General features: G+C 39.8%; 1 protein-coding gene across 4 annotated transcripts in view; it reads right to left on the reverse strand.

The window, feature by feature from the left end:
- ALKBH3 (alkB homolog 3, alpha-ketoglutarate dependent dioxygenase) overlaps positions 1-26,200 on the reverse strand; it is a 45,766-nt gene that overhangs the window by 13,642 nt on the left and 5,924 nt on the right. For all 4 annotated transcript variants that reach the window (XM_082343846.1, XM_082343847.1, XM_082343844.1 and 1 more), the window contains exons 6-8: positions 23,950-24,053; positions 22,242-22,330; positions 15,380-15,589 (exon numbers count right to left, since the gene is read on the reverse strand). In XM_082343846.1, coding sequence (XP_082199972.1) covers positions 15,380-15,589; positions 22,242-22,330; positions 23,950-24,053 — 403 coding nt within the window. The remainder of the gene's footprint in view (positions 1-15,379; positions 15,590-22,241; positions 22,331-23,949; positions 24,054-26,200) is intronic.

Raw genomic sequence — 26,200 nt, forward strand, 5'->3', positions numbered from 1 at the left:
GCCTGCTCCTTCTCTTTAGTTTCAGCTCCTACATCTCTCTCACAGGCACCCTGTGCTCCAAATAAATGGAACTACTTACGGTTTTCCAAACGTGAAAAAAAAAAACAAACACCATTATTGGGGAGGAGGGAGTGCTAAGGCCAGTGGAAGAGAAGAGGGGAGCACTGTAATTCTACCTGGAAACATGCAGCAGGAATAGACCCAGCAAGTGAAAGAGAATTCCAAATGCAAGAGGGAAATATCAGCATGGATGGAAAGTGACGTTCAGCAGAGCCACATTTCCCTCACTGTTCCTAAGATCTGAGGTTTTCAAATGAGAGAAAGCCTCAAGTTGGTTTGAAACACATTACATCCAGTATAACCATTAGTTGTTCCAAAGAGCAAAAGAGGGTGAGCCTTCACTTGGCAGGGAGCTACTCTCATCAGTCCCTGAAGGGGACAGTGATACCAGGACACTCACAGCGAGAGGTGATGTCATTACTTTGCTGCTTGTTATTTGTTCCTTCCAACACCCTTGGCTTAGGAAGTGCATTCCTAATTCACAGAAGGAGACAGAAAGGAGGGCAGGGAATTCTACCGAGGCAACACAGAGCTCACGAATGCTTCCTTCCCCTGAGACCAGAGCAGCAACAGACCAAAGAGCCACGCTTTAACTTAACCAAGATACACAGAGACTTTTTCCACTGAGGAAGCAGATAAAAGGCCAGAGGAGCTCACGTGGCTAAGCCTAAGGGCTCAGTTGATAAATGGATAAGCGACAGTGGAAGCACAGTTCAGACTGTTTAGAGGAATGCACTCACAGCCATTAAGCATGGTTAAGTTACCCAAACACGGCTCTGTAACCCTTCTGATTTACTCAGGTCTTTCTTCAAAACAAAACAAAACACACCCATTAAAAAGCCATGGCTTAGGATAAAATTTTCCATTCCCGATCCCAGTCAAAAGAAACTTTTAGGGTCACAGTCAGTCTACAGGGTGGGTTTTGCTGTTGATAGTCTTGGTTTCCCACACACTTGAAACCTCACAAGTAGATGGAAAAAGCAAAAAAAAAATTTTTTTTATATTAATGTTAATCAACATTCTCACTCCCTCCCCAACCATAGCCAATTCATTTGAATGCTTAATTATAATTTCCAGTGAATGCTGGGGTTTTCCAAAGTTCCACAACTCTCACCAAGATCTCAGCCTATTCAGTTTCCTTTAGAAAAATGTTCTTTAGGGACTTCCCTGGTGGTCCAGTGGTTAAGACTCCACACTCCTAGCGCAGGAGGGCCAGGGTTCAATCCCTGGTCAGGGAACTAGATGCGACATGCCGCAACTAGGAGCCCGCATGTCGCAAATAAAAGTCCCGCGTGCCACAACTAAGACCCGGCACAGCCAAATAAATAAATATTTTTTTAAAAATGCTATTTAGGAAAAAAAAAAGCCTGGGTGTATATTGTTATATCACTACAAACCACCCAACAGATAAGAAATCTAAACATTTTTCTTTTCATTGGAAAGGAAACTTCACACTGTATGAGATCTATGTAGATTTTTCATGTAATTGCGCCTTTCTTGTCCTAAAAAAGGTGTCTTAGAAATTATAGGGTTGGCCAAAAAGTTCCTTTGGTTTTTAAGTAAAAATAAAAGACATTTCATTTTCACCAAGAACTTTATTGAACAACGTATTCACCCTTTTGTTCCACTACCTTCTGCCATTTTCCAGGCAACTTCATAATTCCATCTTCCCCAAACTTTTAATCTTTTTGAGCAAAGAATTGTTCCAGGTGCCTTTTACAGTCTTCCAGGGAATTGAAATTTTTTCCATTAAGAGAATTTTGTAAAGACCGAAATAAATGGAAATCCGAAGGTGCAATGTCTGGTGAATACGGCGGATGAATCAGAACTTCCCAGCCAAGCTGTAACAGTTTTCGCCTGGTCATCAAAGAAACATGTGGTCTCGCACTATCTTGATGGAAGATTATGCATTCTCTGTTGACTAATTCTGGACACTTTTCGTCAAGTGCTGCTTTCAGTTGGTCTAACTGGGAGCCGTATACGTTGGAATTAATCACTTGGTTTTCCGGGGAGCTCATAATAGAGGACTCCCTTCCAATCCCACCATATACACAACATCACCTTCTTTGGACCAGCCTTTGGTGGGGTTGGCAGCGGTTCATTTTGCTCACCCCACGATCTCTTCTGTTCCACATTATTGTACAGTATCCACTTTTCACTGCCCATCACAATTGTCTTAAAAATGGAACATTTCCATATGTTTAAGTAGAGAATCGCAGGCGGAACTACGGTCAACGTTTTTTTCGCTTAACTTATGTGGAACCCAAACATCGAAGCGATGAACATAACCAAGCTGGTGCAAATGATTTTCAATGCTTGATTTGGATATTTTGAGTATGTCAGCTGTCTCCTGCGTGGTATAACGTTGATTGTTCTCAATTAACGTCTCGATTTGATCGCTATTAACTTCAAGTGGTCTACCCGACCGTGGAGCATCGTCCAGCAAGAAATCTCCAGCACGAAACTTCGAAAACCACTTTTGATATGTTCGATCAGTCACAGCACCTTCTCCATACACTGCATGAATAATTTTTTGTGTTTCAGTTGTGTTTTTACCTTTCTTAAAATAATAAAGCATAATATGTTGAAAATGTTGCTTCCCCCATCTTTAATATTAAAATGGCTACACAAAAATTCACCCGTTTTGTTTTTTTTTTTAATGCACACTGATATGACAGCTGTCACAATACAATCTAACAAAATTGTTTCAAATGAAGTTAAAGACAACTAGGTGCTACTAGAGCCATCTTATGGAAAAAAAACGAACGAAACTTTTGGCCAAGCCAATACAAACATCAGTGCTTGAAAATCATCATTGGCATAGTTTTTTTTTCCTACTATAAAAGTAACATAAGTTCACTAGAGTAATTGACACACTTGTAATTACCTGTTCAATGTCTGCTTTCTTGATCTCTGATAACAAACTCCATGAGGGGAGGGCTATGCTGTCTTTCCCTTTTGAAATAACGCTCAATGCCTATCACACATATCAATAAATATGTCCTGAATGACTGAGGAAAAGCACCAAGAAAATATAGAAATCACCTTTAATCCCGTCATCCAGAATTCATACAACACATACACAGGGAATATTCTACACATACAATCGTGCACTCATTTTTAACATTGTATTGTGAGCATTTTCTACATCTTAGATGTAATGTATTTTTATAATATGGCTGTATAATATTCCTTTGTATGAACACATCCTTCCTCCTTAAAACTCACAAATTATTTTTTGACCACCTACATATGTTAGGCACTATGCTAGTGCTAAGGATATAGCAGTTAGGTACACATGGTTGGAAACAGAGATTTTAATATACCAGTAATACTTTAAAAAAAAGAAAAAAGAAAGGAAAGAAAAACCTACTGCAAGTAGATCTTGGGCTAAACATCTCTGAGTATATTTCTAGGATATATTCTTTAAAGTGGAATAGCTGGATCTAAGGGTATGAACTTGAAGGCACTTTGATTTATACACCAAACTGCTTTAAGAAGGTTGTGGCAATTTATAATTCCAGCAAGAAAATGTGACAGCACCTGCCTTCTGAGCGCATCACCAGTATGGAACATTATCAATTGGCAAAAAAAAATTAGGGAAAAATGGCAATTCATTCTTCAAACATAGAGTTCTTTAATTACTAACCAAGTTCACCGTTTTTTCACATGGCTATTTGCTGTTTGCATTTCTTCTACTGTAAACTCTGTTTGTGTCTTTTGTCCATCGTTCTATGGGGTGTTAATGTTTTTCTTATTGACCTGTAACCATGTATAGTAAGATATTTTCCCTTTGTTATACTTTCTATAAATATTTTTTTCATTTGCTATTTGCCTTTTAACTGCATTTATGATATTTAACACAGAATAGCTCAAAAGGTTTGCCGTCAACTCTACTGATCTTTCTTTGGCTCTCCTTCATGGTTTTCCCCCCATCTTCAGGAAACTTAAATATACAACTGCATTTCCTTTCAGTTAAAAAAAAAGTCTATATTTTTTAGATTTAACTCTTTAATCCACCTAGAGTTGGCTCCCCACTTCCCTGCCCCAAGTGTCTTTTCATAACAATTTCCAGGTACTTAAACCAAGGCATCCTGCTAGACTTTCTGGACATGATCAACCATGGTGTACGCTGCTAAAGTACCAGGCATGTTAGGGACAATTTGTACCCAGTAGTGCTAATTCTCACCACAACCCTGTAAGGGACGTGATATTCTCCTTTGTATTATAAGCAAAGGAAGCTGGAGGGAAAGTACGTTTCTAAGGCAAAGGGCTGGCTAGAGGCAGGTAGGCAAGTATTTGAACTTAGATCTCTGCCTAGCTCTAAAGCCTGTATTTTTTCCACCTTGCTGTCTCTCCAAAGTTCTCTCTCTTTCTTCTGAAATCCTGTAATTATTTCCTATCTGAATTATATGGCACCCTGACTATACTGTAAGGGTCACAAACATCAGCAAGTAGCATAAACAAGGGGCGCGGGCCAGGTGCAACACAGTGGGGCGTGGGGACCATGGAGAACTAGAGAGCACAGGGCCTGCGTGCAGGTGGGAGCCACTCTGCAGCTCCCTCACTGTTCCCCTGGAGTTGCCCCATCTTCTGGCTTTTCCAGGGAAACTGATAACGGGATTTTTACATGAAATCTCCTGAGTTATAAATTTTGGCAACTAACTCAGTTTCTTTAAAAACCCTGGGAAGTATATAAACAAAACAAGTCTGAGGACCAGTTTCCGCTTAAGAGCTGCCCAACTGAGCTGCTGGTGGACCCCTCACATGACTCTTTCTTTTATGCCCATGTCTTGTCATCCTATGTAAGCTCCCAAGCAAGGCCACATGTTATCTGCCAGCCTTCTTTGATGCCCCTTTGCCATTCCACATGGTAGTGCCTGAAACAAAGCTCAGGACAGATATGCTGCTTCAAGTATCATATTCTTAATCTCAGTGATCCCAACGCAATCAGAAAAGGCCATGGACGCAAAATATGCTTCCAAATTAATGGTCTTAGTCAACAGTGAGACATCTGGTTTTCCAAGTCATCTCTGATCTCCTAGGTGAGCTACTTACTAGAAATTTTTCCATCTTTTTACTAAGAAGATGCTTATAAAAACAAAACACAAATGAGCAGAAAGGTCAAACAAAACAAAGTAGAAGCCGCTACCTGTTTCTCATTTCCCAAACTCACAGGAAGCACCCAACATGCACTAACTATTATTAGTTTCTTCATTGGAGGCATCAGGAAAGGCTTCGAGGCTACAGTGGGCCTTTGAAGCCTGGAGAGGACTTAAGTTAATGAGAAGGTGGAGAGCATGCCTAAGGAGCAAAGACATAGTTCAGCAGAATAGTGCAATCGCACAGGAAACAGTGAGACACCAAAGTTGGTGGGGCATAGATTATGTAAAGATTTGACAGTCTGGCTGAGGAGTTTACATTTACGATTTGTGCCAGTAGGAGCAAATAAAGACTTTTGAGTTGGAAAACAAAGTGATGAAAGCAGTGAGCTCAATCTTGGCTCTCTGCTCCTCTTTCTCTATTCTTTTGCCCTGAATTGATAATGGTGCAATTCCATAGCTTTACATACTATCTAGATTATTAGTTTCAATTCAGTTCAACAAATAGTTGTCTGTGCAATGTGGAGCAAGTGATGGAACACGGTGCCTCAGCCACCTCACCTGTACCATGGGGATAACAGCACTATCAACTTGACAAGATTACTGGAGGCTGCATGTAAAGCACTTAGAACAAAGCCAGGCACAGAGTCAGTACTATACACTTGTTATTGATCACCATCCCTTTACTGTTGTTATTGTTGTTGTTATCCTGACAATTCCCAAATGACACCTCTAGCACAGACCTGTCATGTGAAGCCCAGACTTCATAGCCAATGTCCTACTTTACATTTGGAAGTCTCAAGTATCTCGAACATACCATGTAGAAGAAGGAACTCTTGATTCCCTCTACAGACCCTCCCTAAATAAGAGCAAAATAAAATGCAAAACTCCCTGCTCCTTCTCCCTCTGAGTAAACAGCACCTCCTTCCACCAACTGCTCAAGCCAGAAACCTGGTTCACCCTCCAAAACATACCTCAAATTCATTCACTTTGTTCTTCCCCACTGCCACCATCTGAGTCCAAATCAGCAGTCTCCCACTAAAAATACTGAAACAACCTTTTATTTAGTCTCCTACTCTTGCCTCTGCCTGAATTATTCTTCACACAGCAGCCAGAGAGCTCTTTTAAAAATACAAACCAGAGCATGTCACAACCTCATTTATTCCCATTGCATTTAGAGTAAAATCTAAATTCAGAGCTCTAACCACAAGTTGTAATTATGTCTCTCCATTCATTTGATTATCTTCTAGCTCTTGTGACATCCATGAGGACAGGGTCCATGTCTGCCATATTTACTGCTATATCCACAAAGTTGAGCATAGCACCTGACACATAGTAGGTGCTCAATTAATATTTGTGAGCAGGAGCAGGGGGGGAGAGAGAGAAAAAAAAAAGAGCTGTTCCTGAAAATATCTGGCATCTGGATATCAGACAGAACTAGGGAGGAAAGATTAGAATTAAAGATATCAGGGTGGAAAAAGGTCATTTTAGTATTTTAGACGTGTGGTAAAGAGCCTGGAATGAAGCTGCTGTTAGAAGGATAAGTTTTTCAGACATTTCAAGAAAGAACTAAGAAGATTTGGGAATGGAAACAATTAAAATGAGAGAATGGAAAGAACTGAAAATAACTTACAATGTAAACCTGACCAAGAGAATAGTGACATCATGAACATAAATGGCCTTATGGGTGGGTGAAACTGGGGAGTTTTCTGAGAGAACAACAATAAATCTAATTTTACAATTTCAGGTTAGACGTCACATGCTGTTATAAGTGGAAATGTCTCGTGAACATGTACAAAGTGATGACTAGAACCTGAGATAAAAGTCAAAGCTGGAAATAAGATCCAGAAGTTGCTCCACCAAAGAAGAAATGGTTGAAGTCATAAGAACAAATGAAATCCCATTTATTTACTTATTCAACAAAATACCGCCCCCCCCCCCCCGACACACACACACACACACACACACACAGTGCTAATGCTGGGACGTAATGATAAACAAGACAGAAGTGGACCTTGCCTATACAGCATTTACAATCTACTGCTAGCTCATAATTTCCTAAAAGGTAATGTAGACAAAGATAACAGAATCGAAGACAACCTTGAATATCCATATTTAAGGGGTGTAAAGGGAAAAAAACCTCAAAGGAGGCAGAGAAGTAGCAATGAGAAAAGTGTGAGAATAGCTAAGATAATATAATATTTCAGAAGCCAATAAGAGAAAGAAAAGGCAGCTAACAGATGGCTAAGTTTCAGGCAGAGAGGTGCTGGACACTGGTGACCAGCGTTACAAAGAAGAGGAGAATGATGACTGAGAAAAGGCCAGAGTACTCGCTCTTTAGGACAGTGGTATAGTATAGTAGCAGTGTGGTGGGATGGAGCTAGAGAGCAGGTGTTCCAAAAGTAAGTTAAGTTGTAGGCAAGGGAAACTGCAGATAGGGACAACTTATCCCAGAATCCGTGCTTCAAAATCAAGAAAAAACCAAGATGTTAGAGTGCCTGCAGAATCAAGCAAAGGGTTTTCTCAAGATGGTAACAGATAGAATAGGAATTTCCCTAGCTCTCCAGTCCAAGAATCAGATAAATGGTAGAGCTGCTTGACAAGTATGGTCAAGGCTTTTTTGCAAACTGAAATGATATTTGAAAACTAAATGCCAGCATGTGCTACAGCTACTTAGCCTGCTGGAGCCAAGTGTCCCTTTAATTGCCCTACCTCCCAACCTATGGCCATGCCAAAATGTTCCCCTCTCCTCTTTTTTAATCATTTCTTTCCAGCTTGTTTTCCCAATCAAATTGTGGTGTTGCTTTGCCCTTGAGAACCTGGCTGGCTTCTAGACGGCTTCATCGATCATCAAAGCTTGCAGCTATATTTGGACAGAAAAGTTGTTCCTACAGCGCTGATGTAAGAACACAGCTGGATTTTTTGTTCATAGTGGTAATGTATCTTTTAAATCTGACATAAATAAAACATATTAGTTATGGAAATTATGGAGACAGAATAAAGCTAGGACCCCACAAAGTCATCTCTACAGTTAGTCTGCTGACTCAAACCACGCTTGCAAAGATGGCATCCTCAACATCAATCTGAAAAACATTACTTTAGAAAAAGAAGCAGCTGTTTCTGAAATAAGATCTGCTAAAGGAAGAGGCTAGCTGGAAAAACATAGATTTGAAATGACCGAGGTTATCTGTTCAAAACAGTTTTGAGCTCGCTTGTCACACACAAATCTTTGGGTTTTTATCAAACTCTTTTCCTGACTTTTGACATGGATTTGGCATGGAAGGTTCTAGCGAGGTGAGGGAGAATACTAAGCATGAGGGACTGGCACGTGCAATCAATCATCCTATGCCGGGCGAACCCAGTGAATGTAAAAGGCAAATGCAGTTTACAGTGAAACACCTGCCGACAGCGTTTGCTGTTCAGATTTGTTGTTGATATAGTATCGGCGGTGGGGTGGGGGTCAGAAGTTACTGAATTTAAGCAAAAACAAGCTTGGCTTTACACTGACTGTTACAGTCATTCTAGCCACACTGAATGTGCCTTAATGTAATGAAGATGCCATTCTTGGTGACATGATGTTTCCAAGAAATGCAACTTAAAGGAACTGCTATTTTGAAAGACCTTCCACTCAACACTGTAGCACCAGAAATAAACACTCTCCTTCCTCGAAGAGCATACAGAACAAATTCCATGAAGCCTGACATCCAGCTGACCCCAGTCACCAGCAAAAGTGCAGGGTTCTCCAGTCATCCATTAAATCAGAACATTCATTCCCAAACCATTCCGGGACATAACCTGATCAGACATAATCTCCCACACCCACCCCTGCGCCCTTCCACTGTGTCCGCTGGAATTCTCATTCAGTGATGAGCAAACACCCCCCTAGATCCTCAGCCTCATGTGCTCTGAAGGTTCCCTCTACTTCCTTGTCCTAATCAAGAACTAGGTCCCTCCAGAAGATTCCAAATTCCCTGAAACTCTCTCTCCTGTGGAAGCTGATCACGTCTCTCATATCTATAGAGCCAGGGGATACTCCTTATTAACACTTTCAGACCATTATTCCCATGCCGCTCTTAAAAATACCTGCTCCTCTGAGCTCCTGTCATTAAAGCTGTCCACCTCCCTTCTTCTCTGCCTTGGTCCCAGGAAGTATAACAACCTCCTAATTGGTCTCCTGGCTTCCCCTCTTGCTCCTATCTAGCCCGAGCTCCACGCAGCAGCAACTGACCTTGTAAAATTTCAATCGGAACATGTCACTCTTGTGCTTAACACATTTCAATGGCTTCTTGATGTACTTAAAATAAAATCCGCTCCTTCCTGAGGCGCATGAGTCTCCGCATGCTCTGGCGCTGGCCCACTCCTCCCATCTCATCACTTGCTACTCTCCTCGCTTGCTCACTCTGCTCCACTGTGGGGCCTTCTCCTCCTTCCTCAAACTCACTAAGCTCTTTTCTGCCTCAGCTAAGCAGTCACCCACCATGAAAATGTGGCTTATGAAAGAGGGAAAAATTACCAGAAGGCTTAGGAACAGTTTTTTAGAGTATGGCAAAGTGGAGAGAAAAAAACTCTACCATTGGGACAATGTTTAAAAAACAGTCTGCAAGCAGATCCCATACCTAATTGGGGCACACAGAAACTTGACGAATCACTTTGGAAAAGGTTGTTCTCCCAAGACTAAAAGTACTATCGGTGGCAATACGAAACTGGGAGGCTCTCTGCAAAAATTAATTATTCCCAGTGGCAGTCAGGACATGGATTCTAGCCTGAGACAAGGCCCCAAGGAAGCAAATGATGATTCCAACTCCCAAAAGATCTCGTGTCGGTAGAGAATTCAGGTCCTACCAGGACTATTTATCTTTATCTGCTTAAACATGCACAAATTAATTTCCCACTCACTCACTCACGCTCTCCAAACCACTGCATGACCCTACAGCTAGGAGCTCAAAAACTCAGTCACCATTCCTGACCCACAGGCCACTTTACCCTCTCAGAGTCTCCTTTGTACTCCCTCAGTGAATGCCATTCACAGTCCAAGGCAAACTTGGAGGTTGGCTGTTCATTTTCTTTTTCAATTTCCACATCTGAAAGTCACCGTAGCAACCACCATTTATAACAGCTTAAAAATTCACTGATTACCGCAACAACTTTCATGGTGCCTTTCACGGGAAAACTTCTCTATTACTCCCATAAAGTAGCTCCCAATTATCATCCCCATTTACAAAAAAGGAGTAAGTATAAATGAGGCGGATAAGTGCTTTTTACAAACGCCAGTAACAGAAATAGGAAACAAAACCTGATTTTCTAAACTTCATTAGGGAATGTATTAAAAAGATGATGGTTATCCACAATTTCTTTCAGGTAGGCCTTGTAATTTCTCAGAACAGATGCTGTGATCAGAAGATGGCCTAATGAGAAGTGTGGCTGCCCGGAAGAGCCTCAGCGGGGGTTCCGGCTTACGCGGCAGTTCAGTCGCCACTCCATGAAACACTACACAGTCCAGTTCATCCAATTTTCAAATGGAAGCTAGTCAGTTTATATTATTTTGGATTCCAATATCCTCACTTCTTCCACAGTCCTGGAAAAATATTGGTATTTATGATCAAACTGACCTCTTCATACTCCACTCTTCCCAGTAGTGTGTAAAAAACCAATTAGCCAGGGAGGTACTAGGAACCCAAACGCACTGGGAACTCTCAGAACCTCTACCATTACAAGCGGTTTTACAACCATCTCTTTTGGTGATATGAACAGAGTTCACATCCTTCAGAAGGTGCTAGAGAGAGGAATCGTTAGAGAAATGTCCAACTGGCCTCAACTCAATCACCTCAAGATGGACAGAAGCCCCTCACGTTTTCAGGATTCAGCTGATGAAGGACAGAGCTTACGCACGGGTAATTTTCTACAAAACAAGGCTTTTGGTATCCAAACCTTCAGTGCATCACAAACTTCCTATTATCTAATACCCACACCCCCCAACTCAGACATCACTGTTTCTATGGTAACCGACAGAGAAATAGCAGCCTGCCAAATGGCTTTTGTAGTTCCTTTTCCAGCTTGTTTTTCAGTACAGAATTAAAACTATACTGGGAAAAGAACCAGACTAATCTTTACAACAGGGACATAATGCAGTTTGAAAAGTACAACTGGGTTTGGGACACGAGTGTAGAAAAGCTTTAATGAGCCCAGCTTGGGAGAATAAAAAAAGGTTCTTGGGGCTTCCCTGGTGGCGCAGTGGTTAAGAATCCACCTGCCAATGCAGGGGACATGGGTTCGAGCCCTGGTCCAGGAAGATCCCACATGCCACGGAGCAACTAAGCCCGTGCACCACAACTACTGAGCCTGCGCTCTAGAGCCCGGAAGCCACAACTACTGAAGCCCGCGCTCCGCAACAAAAGAAGCCACCACAATGAGAAGCCCGCGCACCACAACGAAGAGTAGCCCCCGCTCGCTGCAACTAGAGAAAGCCCTTGTGCAGCAAGGAAGACCCAATGCAGCCCAAAAATAACTGATTCACTTTGTTATAAAGCAGAAACTAACACACCATTGTAAAGCAGTTATACTCCAATAAAGATGTTAAAAAAAAAAAAAAGGTTCTTGGTTTCTAAAAAATGTCTACTGAGGTATATTTGGAAAGCTTTACTTTCGTCTTAAGACAGTGTATCCTGACATTGGCCTGAAGATGGATATGATGCTATTCATTCAGGTTTAACTGAATTAACAAAAGAAGGGATGGGGTGAATGGAAGAGCAAGTCTACTGTGCCCCCAAGTACCTTATTATCATTAAAGGAAGTGGTAACTGACTCTAAAATCAACATGAATGAGCAGGAGTTGACAAACCTGGACTAGAGGACAGGGAAACGAGGATCGGCATCTTGGAGGCGTGAATGTTTAATCCCAGGGGTGACGCATGCATGAAGCTGCCTGAGCCAACTGCATGAATCAGAGGGGCACTGATGCTTAGGAAACAAAGGTCTCCTTACCATCTCAGCACGGCGAGAAATTGTTAGGAGTGCAATGTGTGGAACTGGGGCAGCTTTCAGAAGATCAGCAGCTACAGAGAACTACTACTTAAGGTGCCAGACTGCAAAACAAACAGCTGCTGCAGGGGTGGAGGAGTTTGAATGTTAAAAAAAAAAAAAGGCTAATTCTCTTTGAAAGTGGCCCCAAACAGATGCTTTTCTGTCTCAAAACTGCATACTTGAATGAAGTACAGGCAATCTCACGATTCCTCTATGTCAGCTTTAGGTGAGAAACTTTGACTCAAGTCAAGCAGGTATTACCTTCTTCTCCTCTGATAGTTTAAAACTAACTGAATTTTGAAAGAGATGCCCTCCCACAACCTCTAGCACACTCCAAATGTCTTGATGACAGACATGAAAATTACAGTCTATAGTGGCATAGCGAGACAGGTTCCTAGGAGCTACAGAAAGTCAAGACTCCTACAAATTCCACACAGAAGACTAATTTATACTTTCTATTTTATGCTTTTACTTTGAGTTGTACAATATGAATCATAAGCCATGTTCTCAAAGCTATCACTACAGTTGAGAAAGAAAAGTAGACTGATTTGCAATAAACTTTTCCTTTCAATCCTTCAGAAAAGGGATCATTATCCTGTGATAAAGAGGATGTACTCTAAGATACATTTCCAAGGATGTCAACTCAAAGAAAGGCTTCTGCACTTCAAGTTTAGCTAGATTTGTGGAGCCCAAGATTTTTAAAATCTGTTAAAGAAACTTGAAGAAATCCTTCCAAAAGTTTAAACCTGGGTTTTGATTATCCAAGAACGGACTTTATGGGTTCTGGAGGAAAAAAGTAATTTTTAAACCGTATTCACTAATGCATGATTATAATTTCCCCATCTTAAACAAAAGCCAGATTTGAAGGAATACACAACTGCATCAAATTCAATCATAGTTAAGACTATGCTGGAAGCCAAAACTTATTAGAGTCAGTAACCTGACATACTGACACATTTATATTTCTTCCCAAATCTGTTTCCTCAGCCAACTTTGTTTCAGACAAATTTTCTGACTTGTCAGATCTGTAGTTTCATCAAATCAGCTACCATAGTTATAGTGCAGATTCCCCTGCTACTAGTGGACAATTAAAGGGACTTAACCACATTTTCAGTGTTTCATGGCCTGTGCTTTCACTCATGTTCACCAAAATAGACTCTAAGAAGCCTTGAGAAGACAATGTTTCAGTAAGTATGGTCAGTGTCCCTCTTACACAGAGATTTTGTTCCAAATGGTTGCCCTCAGAAACAATGCTAAGTGGTAGTTATATTTTCCATCCACACACGAACCTATAACATAACTGAAATAGCTCTTGATCACCATGAATACGTTTTTATATGAGAAAATGAAGACCTTCAACTGCCTAGAGGGGAAAAGGAATAGCGGTATTCTGGGCACCGGAACATTGTTAACGCTTAATAGTTGGAAACTGCTGGTACAGCAAAATTAATTATCCAGAAAGCATGCTTTAGGAATTTTTAAGCTTAAAATCTATAAACAGGCCAAAAATGTTTTTAAAAAGGGATGATGGTGGTGGTGGTGAATGTACGTGTACAGAGAAGCAGTAACTGAATACTTAAATACTTGGCAATAAAGAAAATAAGAGCAAAGACTCGGAGACTCGGATTACACCAAAGATTACATTGGACACACTACAGCTTGTTTTCCAATCAGAAAGCTGGACGGATAACTCTGGGAGGGAGGCAGAGCACTAGCACGGGCCAGATCAGGAGCTCCAGGAGGGGAAAGATGACGTCACCTTACTTATCCATTGCTATAGCCCCAGCTCCCAGGACCATGCCTGGCAAAATGTTTGTGTTCTATATGCCTGGCTTGAGAAGAGGGTCTGAAGTTTAAAACGAGACACGTGGTGTTTCTCCACTATTCATACAACAGGAGACTTATTAAGGGCGGGATGAATTCTTCATATGTGTGAACTTGGGATTTAACTGAGTGGAAGCCTACATATGAAAACGTAACCATACCTTGCTTCTCAGGTGGTACTCCCTGGTACATGAGAAGGCTGACTGCCAATGAAACCGTGAAGGCTATTCAAAGTGCTCAGGGAGCAAGTTCACTCAGTAAGTCACTGGCAACTGACAATCCCCCACTAACACAGACTAAAGTTTCTGTGCAAACAAAAGCAAAGAAAACCCAGTCAACAGAAAATATACCAATGAAAGGTGCTTAATGGCATAAATGCAAAACAACACAATATGCTTCAAAATTCCATGCTTGGAAACCCAAATACATGTCAGAAAAACAGCCCAAAGAAGTATATCTGATGGAGAAGAGACACAAGCACTGACTGCCTGATAATTATGTGGTCTAGATTAGGTCATACTCAAAACACAGCCTTGTAGGCCTTCCACACTGACTGGGTCTGGTTTAATGTTATAAACAAAATGACTGGGAACCTTGGTTAGAAAAAAAACATAAATCCTGGAAATAAGATAATTTGGTAGAGATTTGCTCTTAGAGTTTCTCCTATCCTTCTATCTACCTTAGTCCTAAAGTTCTACTCTTTTTGATTTAAAAACACTAATAGCCCTCATATCCCTCAAACGTCTTGTAATATAGGTAAGAGCTGGGCTGGACAACTAAAGTTATTCTACAGTTTAGCCACTGCTTGTCTGATAACCTGGCTTGAATTTCCTCTCTGAAAGAGTTTCAGAGCCATCTGGATCTCAGGAACAGGCTAAGAAGGCAATGAGGATGCATGTGATGCTCTCTCACAAAACAGAGGCAACACTGCCATGAGGAACACTTACTTAAGATTTCAGGGGTATCTTCCTTGAGACTCCCTTCTTTGCCTCCTTGCCCCCACTAACTTGAACCTTGCCTTTATAAGCCCTCCTTCCTAGCATTTATCATAATTGCAATTACCTGAGTAATTAGTAGTATCTGTATCCCCCCGTTTCCATGTGGACAGGGACCATGTCTGTCCTTTCCACCAATGCAAATAAGCCTCTAGCACCTGGCACGCGGCAGGCAATTTCTGTTGCATAAGTAAATGAACGAATGGCTTCTTTGGAAGTCAAAAGTTAACCATGGGGCAAGCAATCAGTTGAAAATGTTTCATCAACAAAACACATACTCCAATCCCCTAAATCTGAAAACAGGAGCCTTTTAGGAGCTCAGTTTTTTTCACAGAATATTAGATGGCAGGAGGAACATAGAATAAATAGACTACTCACTGGTGGGGGCTTCTTTCTCATCTCAAACATGCGTGTGGCACCAAAACTGAGTGAAGCAATGACGGGGCACCTCCCCAGCGAAGGTTCGTCATCACTATGCCAGTCCACGCCGTCCTTCTCATTTCGGTAGAGATTGCAGAGCAAGGAGTTGAAGGTGTGGCCAGTGTTCTCTTCAATTTGGTTCTTCAGCACGAGCAGCACAGGATGCCACTGCATTCAACAGGCCAAGAAAAGGGGCAGAGACGGTTCACGTAAGACACAAGGTGGCAGCCACGTGGAAAAACAGGAAGTGCGAAATCAGTCATGTTATAAACAGGGGCAGGAAATAAGCAAACCACCAGAAACGTAATAAACGTAAGCCTAGAAGAGTAGTTTAATTCTCTCCTGTTAGTCCTATTTTGAAGCAAGCTGACCTCTACACTTTTATTAAGGTACTAAATTTGGTACCGAATGCCATGAAGGCCAGGCCTATCCACCCGTCTCACCCTCTCCACGTTAAATTTGTGACGCTCGCAGAGAAGCAACTGTCGATCCACTCAGGGCAGTCGCCTCAGTAAGTCACTGAGGCAGCGTGTGGAGCAGTAAGCCTGGTTTGTCACCACAGCTGACGGGCCACCAAGAGTTAGCAGATGCAGACTGAAGTCTGAGGAGTGAAACAGCTCTCCTGCTGGGTGGCCCTCTGTTCCATTCCTATTTTATCATGAATGGCAGAACTGCTCTTTAAAAAAAATATTTAATATTTCCAGAGTGGCAAACTTCCTAAAAACAGAACCTAGAGGGGAAAAACATTCTACAGAATGGAATCATAACATGGCTGTGAACTACAGAAGATTTAAACAGGGGCCACAGCCCTGCCTCCTGAGCACCGAGTTCACCTCTGTTTATATGCGGCGCTCAGCATCTTGCCACACATACTTTAGGAAGCTATGACCCCTAAGCTTAGGTTGTAGTTGGGGGCTACAATCAGCACAGCTCATACCGGTTCTTGTTAGAACTCTACGTCCTGCCTCCAGGAAACCTCAAGTGCTTTACAGAGCTTCCTGGAGAACAGGAGTTCTCACACCGCTGGCAAAGATTACTGAGGTGGGAATTCCCTGGAGGTCCAGTGGTTAGGACTCCGTGCTTTCACTGCTGAGGGCCCAGGTTCAATCCCTGGCCGGGAAACTAAGATCCCGCAAGCCGTGAGGCACGGCCCAAAAAAAAAATTATTGAGGGCCCCAAAGAACTTCTGTACGTATGGGTTATAGCTACAATAGTTACCATATTAAAAATTAAAACTAAAAAAAATTTTAATTTTTGGTTAATTCATTTAAAAAATAACAACCTCATTACATGTTAACGTAAGTATTATTTTATGAAAATTAACTATTTTCCAATACAAAAAATTGGTGAGAAGAGTGGCACTGTTTTGCAAATCTCTTTAATGTCTGACTTAATAGAAGAGTTGATTCTAATATCTGCTTCTGCATTTAATCTGTTACAATATGTTATTTCTGTTGAAGCATACAAAGAAAACTGCCTTCACACAGGTATGTAGTTAGAAAAAGGAAGAATCTTTTATAGTCTTTTCAAATAATTGTAAATATTCTTTGACATTACACCAAAACTCAACTGAACTGATTTCTTAAAGGTTAGATGCAATGGGGAATCTGAAACTATATCAACAAACTTTTCATATTGTTACATCTAAATCCACTGGTCTAGCTTGCACTTTGAATGGATGTTTTAATCTTGCATGATTCTGTAACATCAAGCATTGGTCATTTGGAAAATATTGGCTCACTGAGTTACGCAGACCCTTTTAATACTGACATATTTCGTTATACAATATCAAAAAATCATCTCCAATATCAAAAAATCAAAAAACCACTGATCTCTTCAGAAAAAGCTAAGTAAAGGGAAGAGGTCAGGCTCAAGGTGGTAGATATGAGTTTTTCCAGAATTCCTAATATTTCCTTGAAATCTCAACTTTTATCATTAGTGACAAATCTTGTCCATTATTTTCCTGGAAGTGACACTTCATTCATTTTTGAGAAAATGTCTGCTGAATACTCAAGTCTGAATAACTAGTCTGTGTGCCAGTTGCTCTTCCAAGTAAAATGGTCCATGATAAAAGTAGCTCGTTCAGCTTACAGCTTAAACAATCACACAAGTGTTTTTCCTCGACAACCATCATACTTGGTTTGTAGCAGGGGTGCCTTATGCATACTTTCCATTTCATCAAACAATTAAAAAAGATCAAGACTTAATAAAACTAATAGTGCTTAGTGCTTCATCAAGGGACATCCTTAAGTGAAATCAGCATTTTTTTTTGTTTTTGTTTTTACTGGAAGTGCAGGTAGTAAAGAAAACAATGATTACTAGTACAGTTTGGTGGCAATGTCTTGATTCATGCTAAGGCACCGGCAATTTTATTCACCAGTACTTTTGTATCACCAGTGCAAATTCAACACAGTGAAAAATGTCACCTAGTCTTAGCATTACCATAAAAATAACTTTGACCTTGTGGATTCCCAGAAAGAATTTCGTGGACTTCCTCCAGGGATCTACAGACTCTACTTTAAGAACTGCCACTTTAAAGAAGCCCTTCAAGGACTTCCCTGGTGGCACAGTGGTTAAGAATCCGCCTGCCAATGCAGGGGACACGGGTTCGATCCCTGGTCCGGGAGGATCCCACATGCCGTGGAGCAACTAAGCCCGTGTGCCACAACTACTGAGTCTGCGCTCTAGAGCCTATGAGCCACAACTGCTGAGCCTGAGCTCTAGAGCCCGTGTGCCACAAGTACTGAGCCTGCGTTCTACAGCCTGTGAGCCACAACTACTGAGCCTGCGCTCTAGAGCCCGTGTGCCACAACTACTGAAGCCCGCATGCCTAGAGCCCGTGCTCTGCAACAAGCGAAGCCACTGCAATGAGAAGCCCGCACACCGCAACGAAGAGCGGCCCCCGCTCGCCACAACTACAGAAAGCCTGCACACAGCAACGAAGACCCAACGCAGCCAAAAATATAAATAAGTAAATTTTAAAAATAAATAAATAAAATAAAAATAAGGAACCCCTTCAAAGTCCACGTTCTATGTTTGAAAGCAAAGAAATGGATGTTCAGCAAAGGAAAGCATCATGTCATTATAAGGTATATCCCGTGACTATTGTCAGGTAAAACTTCCAGGGAGCATATGTGGAAATCACTCAGCTTCCCTGTCACATGGAAATCATGGTAAAAGCTGGCATTCCTTGTTATGGATATTAGCATTACATTCTAAGCAGAGAATTTTATTTATTTATTTTATTGAAGTAACACTGGTTTATAACATTATATAAGTTTAACGTGTACAACATTATATGGGTTGGCCAAAAAGTTCGTCCGGGTTCTTCCAATATTTCTATTTCTATATACCATACTGCGTGCTCACCACCAAAAATTTAGTTTCCATTCATCTCCATACAGTTGATCTCCTTCATCCATTTTGCCCTCCATTTTGCCCCTTCCCCTCTGGTAACCACCACTCTGTTCTTTGTATCTACATGTTTGGTTTGTTCACTTATTTTATTAGTTTTTTATATTCCACATATGAATGAAATCATACGGTATTTGTCCTTCTCCACCTGACTTAATTAACATAATACCAGCAAGGTCCATCCATGGTCTCACAAATGCTAAGAGTTCATCTTTTTTTAAATGGCTGAGTAGTATTCCATTGTATATATATACCACATCTTCTTTATTCATTCATCTGTTGATGGGCACTTAGGTTGTTTCCATATCTTGGCTATTGTGAATAATGCTGTGATGAACACAGGGGTGCACATATCTTTTCAAATTAGTGTTTTCATATTCTTTGTATACATAACCAGAACTAGGATAGCTGGATCATATGGTAGCTCTACTGTTAATTTTTTGAGGAATCTTCACACTGTTTTCCATAGTGGCTGCACCAACTTAAATTCCCACCAAGAGTGTATGAGGGTTCCCTTTTCTCCACAGCCTTACCAGCACTTGTTATTTCTTGCCTTTTTGATAATAGCCATTCTAGCAGGTATGAGGTGATATCTCACTATGGTTTTGATTTGCATTTCCCTAATAATTAGTGATGCTGAGCATCTTTTCATGTTGTCCATTTGTATGTCTTCTTTGGAAAAATGTCTATTCAGCTCCTCTGAGAAGAGGATTTAAAAAAATAAACAGCAATAATAACAGACAAAACTCAGATCAAGAAAACAAATGTTATTAAACTAACATAGGTTAGTTCAAGAGAATAAGTTTCAAAGTAAAATTCCATAATAATGTTAGCAAGCTGTATTTCCTATTTATTTTATGACTTAAGCTTATCTTCATGGGGATAAAGATCAGATGCTAGAATTATACACTGAATAAGAAACACAAGAATGTAAAGGAGGATGATGAGAGCTTTTCGGCAATGTGACTAAGAAACTAATTAGCACTTCCTTGACTTGCTTAGGGACTGAGCACTGTGAAAACACCAAGTCTGCATTATGTTTCTAAGTGGATATATATTTTTTCTTGGTTATTTTTGGTGGTGAAGGAGAAAAGGAGAAAAAAAGGAAATAATGAACTAGAGGATTAACTTAGACTCTCCAACCAATACTCTATATACAGATCCCTCAGAAGTAAATGTCTATATTAAAATTCAGAGTCATCTCACTGTTCAGTGAATACATTCTATCCTTAAAAGACATCTGAGGAAATGAGTATGAGAAAATATGAATCACAAATGTAAAAGGGCCTATTCAGTGGATTTCAAACAGTGTTTTGTAGAGACGTAGGTACCACAGAGATGTCTCTGGGATCACAGCAGGAGAAAGGAGAGGTCAAGCTGGGAGGACTGCAAGTCAGTCGAGATACTCTTTTATTTTCATACATTGGGTTCATACAAGATTTAGTTTGAAAAAAGACTAAAAGGAGTTTAATTACCCATGGTTGAATCTCTTCCTGTGCTATGGGATACTAAACTTGAGGTAATAACAACTTTAAACTAGTACCCCCAACACATATATACACATTAGGGTATCCCCCCTGAAAAAAAATCTGAGGCCTCACTTTTGACTTTGTTCCAGATGGTATACAAACTAAATTTATTAGCAATAAATGCAAAGTTATGAGCCAGCCAAATTCAAATTAAAAAACTCTAATTTGACAACCTTAATATCCAACAAAAGAGGCTTGCTTGAATAAATATGCTACACATAGATTATGGAATACTACGTCCTATTAATACAATGTTGTAAAAGAATAATGATACTAAAATATGTTAATGATATAGTAAAATGAAGTGTAGTATACAAATAATTGATTTTATTTTTATAGAAAAATTCTCTACATGTATTTGCCTAAAAAAAAGAAAAAAAAGACTGGAACCAAAATATCAGGTGGAACTATTATCCAAAATTTTAATATTCTTCATACTTATCTATAGCTTCTAGATTTTCAATAACAGACACATATTACTTACATTACAAGAAAAGGATTGTCATTTAAAAAATTCTTTTGAAGAGTTGTCAAAATGTCCCCAAGCATAAGTGGTCACTCAACTCAGCAGATCTTTGTGCCTTATGTTTATTCTAAAGCAGTGGTTCTCAACCAAGGTCAATTTTGACCCCTGGCAGATGTCTGGCAATGTCTACAGCCATTTTTGGTTGTCACGACTGAGTGAGGGGTGCTTCTGGCAGCTTGTGGGCAGAAGTCATGGATATTGCTAAACATCCTACAACGCACAGGATAACCCTGACAAAGAATTATCCAGCTTGAAATGTCAGTAATACCGAGGCTGAGAAATCCTGTTCTAAAAGATTAACTAGAATGAATAAGAACTTCTTCCCCACAGGCTGTTTAATCCTCAGCTTCTCTGCTATGACTGTTGACAAGAAGATAAACTAATTCTGACAGAAACATGGCCAGCAGTCTATGCTGGATTGGCCTAGTTCAATTCTCTTCATGTTTCCAAGTCAACTTCAGATATAGAGGGTCTCAACGTTTCCCTGGATCACATTCTAAATGCAGCTGTAGAAACCAGAGCATACAGCTATCTCTTTATGTGAAAAAGCCATGTTCCCTTCAGTCAATATTTTATCCCTGAACATTTTAGTAAAGTGGTAGTTTATGATAACAAATTACTAGAAGCTCTAAATGTGTCATATTTCTCTTTATTCCAATGCCATAAGCAAAACTCCATTTCCTTCAAAATCTCTTTCAATAAAAACATAATATTATTTGCCAAAGACAAGATTCCAGGGACTAAACAGAGAGCTCTTTCTTGGATCTTAATTCCATCATCTGGAAAAGCTTAATTTATATACTAGAATCTCTCTGTCTGTCATGGAAATTTTTAAAAACAAAAGAAGCAGCAGAGACAAGCCAAAGCAATGGTAAGTTAGAAGTATGAGAACTGCAACCACAGAATGAATACAAAGTCAACAAGAAAAGCACGGATTTTTTCACAAACGGCAAAAGAGCCTGAGAAGTGGGAAGAAACATTCTGACCTCACTGGTCAGTCATAAGGGTGATGCCCCACAGCAAATACGTATCAGGAGGCACACAGAGGGCTACGGCCAGAAAAGCCTGGGGAAGGGGAGATTAAGAAAAGAAATGATTCACTTCTCTGAAATCCTTGAGTCTGGTTCTAGTTCACTCTAGTTCCAGTTTTTTTCTCATCCTCTTTCTTTATCTATGGATCAAAAGCACATCAAGGGTGATAAGCGCAAAAACTCAGTGTTTGAACCCAGAGGATTTTTTGAACTAGGAACCACCATGCAGCTCTGCAAGGTAACTTACTGTTATTTTATAGTACTCTACATTTATAGTACACAATCTATAAAACCAAACCAACAACAACATTCCAACATACGTGAGGATTTGGTTCCAAAGTGAGTCTTGAATAAGTGTAAGGAAGTTCTCCATACCATGCTGTAAGTCTTGGTTGCTGGTAAGTTACATCTAAGAAAGAAAATACAGGCCCTTTGAAATGGTTTGATGCTATTTAAGGTGTATCCATTGAGTGCCAACACCATGCCTTGCAATGTATAAGAAGCTATGAGAAATACAAAGGAAGAGTAAGGATGGGCCCTGACCCAAGGCTCCACCTTCACAGAGGGCATGGGATTTCAGGAGTAGAATGGTGACAGCTAAAAGGAGGACGACAAGAGAAGGTACACTGGCAGAAACAGTATGGGTGAAGCTCTGAGGTGAGAATGTGTGTGACTTATTTGTGTCAGTGATGACATAAACAAGAGTGAAGGGGACACAGCGCAGAACAGAAGGATTCAGATTAGGGAGGGTCTAAAATGCAGGATATGGAGTCTGAACCCTTGTAGGTAGGAACTTGCGGCACCAACGTCCATACAAGAAACAAGACAAACTGTTCACCCCTGTGCCACCCTTGTGTAAGCCCTTTTGATTCCAAATGAAGAAAAAAGTGCTCTGACCAATCATAGCATGTAGCTAATTTTAGTCAGAAGTTTTTGATGTCCAATTTATTTAGAGAGGGAGTTACCCATAGATCTGCTATTTTTCCTACAATTGATTTCAACCACTACAACAATAAAAACAATAATAATAAAAGCAGCTAACATTCACTGAAGGCTTACTATGTAGCAGGCATTCTGTTAAGTACTTATCATGCACTATCTCATTTAATTATCACAACAACCATGTAAGATAGGTACCAATATTATTATTCACTCTATTCTACAGATCAGAAAATCAAGAATCAGAAAATTATTTAACTGTAATTTGTTTAAAATTAACCATTATTTTGAAAGACAGAGCCAGCAATCAAAGCCAAGTCCGTCACCAAAAGCCCTGCTGTAGAAACTGCTGGGAATTAGAAGGCTGCCCTGAAAGAGCTGACTCTCATTCTGACACCTGAGTTACAAAAATGATGCCAGTATACGTTGCCTCTTTCTCCACAGAAAATTTAAATTCACTCAATGGGCCAGAAAGGAAATTCTATGCTAGAGCACAGGCGCTCCCCAGTGACCGCCTCTGGTATAGCAGGTACTGTTGCTTGTGGATGACCACAGAGGAGCCCGTGTTCCAAGTCAGGTAATCTCGACAAGCTCAGTAGAATACGACAGATGCTGAAGCTAAAGGAGGCTGGACTCTTCTAGTGAAACTAAAATGAGAATAAAAAGTTGATAAAAAGGATCACAAAAGAATATATGTCAAATAGAATCAGGAAAAAAAAGCTCTGGAAGTTTCTATGAAGAAAGAGGAAAGCTGGCACCATTTGCAGTAATAAATAGTGAACAAACACAAAAGGAGATAAGCCTATCAACCACAGTTCAGTCAAACCAAACTTCCTTTGCTTCCTTGAACTCCCATCTCCTGCCATGTTCTGAGAACCACTTGCTGTTTCTTCTGCCAGGAACACTCTTCCCCGTCCCCTTTGACAGGCTAATTCCCACTCATCCTTAGGGTTCCAGTCAGGCTTTGAATCTCTGTTTAAATCTGGCTGTGGTACAAAGAAGCAACGGTGCAAAGAAGCAACGGTATTGGAAAACATTCCGGAGAGGAAGACCAAACATCAACAACTGTGATCTCAGAGATCTACTTACCCTCTCTGATGCCAGTCCTCTGTTTCCAGGGAACATCCTGACAAAGCTGTTCAAATACTGAGTCGGCTTCTTTTAAGTCAACAAAGCCAGGATACAAACACACCCTTGATGCAGAAAGAACAGTTATTAACTAAAGAACACAGAAAAAGATGAGTTAGACTCTAATCATTAGCAGAATAAATTAATCTGGATGATGCTTCCTTTCGTAGGGAGATGAAATCATCTTACCACACCTCCAGAGCTTAATATCACCCAGATCATGATGCTCCAGATGTAAAATAAACCTCTTTCAAGTTAAAACAAATAAAAGAGGTAATGAAAGATAAAGAGGTACATGACAGCTTTCATAGATATGGTTCAAATATTACCCAAGCACTGCTTAGCTGTGAAACCTTGGACAAGTTACTTAACCTCTCTGAACCTTGGTTTTTCTCATCTGTAACACAAAGATGATCTCCACCTTATAGCATCACTGTGAAAAGTAGAATAACTAATAAAATGCTTGGCCCTGTGTTACTTTAACAATTGATAGTCTTCTAAGACTATGTTAATTGTAGGGAAAGCAATCGTTTATAACTATCAAAATAAACATATCCAAAGAAGGGTTCTTTCTCTATTGAATATACACTTATTTCAACAGTGCCAAGCCAGCTCAGAATTGTTTTGGATATCTTTTTTTTTTCTCCTTTAAACAGCTTTATTGAGGTTTAATTTACATACTGTAAAATTCAACAAAGAATAATGTCTTCACGGTTTATCCATGTTGTAGCACATTATCAGAACATTTCTTTTTATGGTAGAATAAAATATTTCATTATACAGACATACTGCACTCTATTTATCCATTCACCAACTGAGGGACATTTGAGCTGTTTCTACTTTTGCCTATTATGAATGCTGCTATGGACAGTCACATGCAAGTCTTTGTGTGGATGTGTTTTCATTTCTCTTGGGTAAGACACCTAGGAGTGAAGTTGCTGGGTCATATGGTAAATGTATGCTTAACTTTTTAAGAAACCATCAAACTTTTTTCTAAAAGGGTTGTACTATTTTACATTCCCACCAGCAATACAGGAAGGCTCTAATTTTTCCACATCCTCATTTATAATAACACTTATTACTGTCTTTTTGATTATGGAAATTCTAGTGAATATAAAGTGGTATTTCATTGTGGTTTTGATTTCTATGTCCCTAATATACTATTTCATTTTAACAATGCATTTGGCTTTTTTGGATACCTTTCTTAAGAAATGTTCTGAAAGCCCATGGGACACTCTCTTCAACAGCCTTGTTGGTAGTAAACTTTCACTCTTTAAAGGTACATTTAATTTTTGTTAACAGTTTAACAGGTAATTTATTAATTAATTTTAACCTGTTGTCCAATTTAAAATGTTTGGATCTGAATTATTACTTTTTTCCAATTTTACTGAGATATAATTGACATACAGCACTGTATAAGTTTACAGTGTACAGCCTAATGATTTGGCTTACACATATTGTGAAATGATTTTTTGAAAGAGCCAAAGCTCACCTGAAGCCATACCAGGTTAACAATGAGATGTGACCAAAATAATGCAACTGGTTTTCTTGTGTGACTATTAAACTTGCTTTAAAAGGGAAGTTCTGAAAAAGGCTATAACAATAGCAGTGCCAGTGGACTAATTATAGAGGCTTCCAAGTCCAACAGCAACTCTTTCTAAGCAATTCATTTAGATAGATAAGTTCTGATTTATTTAAATGTCTCATTATTTTATAGTGACATGCATTAAGGTGATGCTTTCAAAGTGTTTTGAAACAATGACTAATGCCTAATATACCCTAAATCATATATGCTTTAATTTTATTGAAATCTACCTTTATATAGCAATATGACATAACTTAATATATATTATATATAATAAGGTATGATTAACATAATACGTAATAATATTGAATTGGCCAAAAAGTTCGTTCAGTTTTAAATAAAAATAAAAGACACATTTTCCACTTTCACCAAGAACTTTATTGAACAACGTATTCACTAACCGAACAATTTTTTTGCCAACCCAATACATACAATGTAATCTAACAATAATAATATAATGTAACACAAACAGCACATAAGTTGAGGCCAGACCCAACTCTAATATTAAATTACTGTGTAGCCTAGGAAAAAGTACTCAATCTCCCTGGACCTCATTTCCTCATCTGAAAAACTGGAGAAGTAAGCTACTATACCTGAGAGGCTATGAAAATGTTTTGAAGCTAGTAT

This window comes from Balaenoptera borealis, assembly GCF_965194805.1.
Source record: "Balaenoptera borealis genome assembly, chromosome: 11".
Classification (NCBI taxonomy): domain Eukaryota; kingdom Metazoa; phylum Chordata; class Mammalia; order Artiodactyla; family Balaenopteridae; genus Balaenoptera; species Balaenoptera borealis.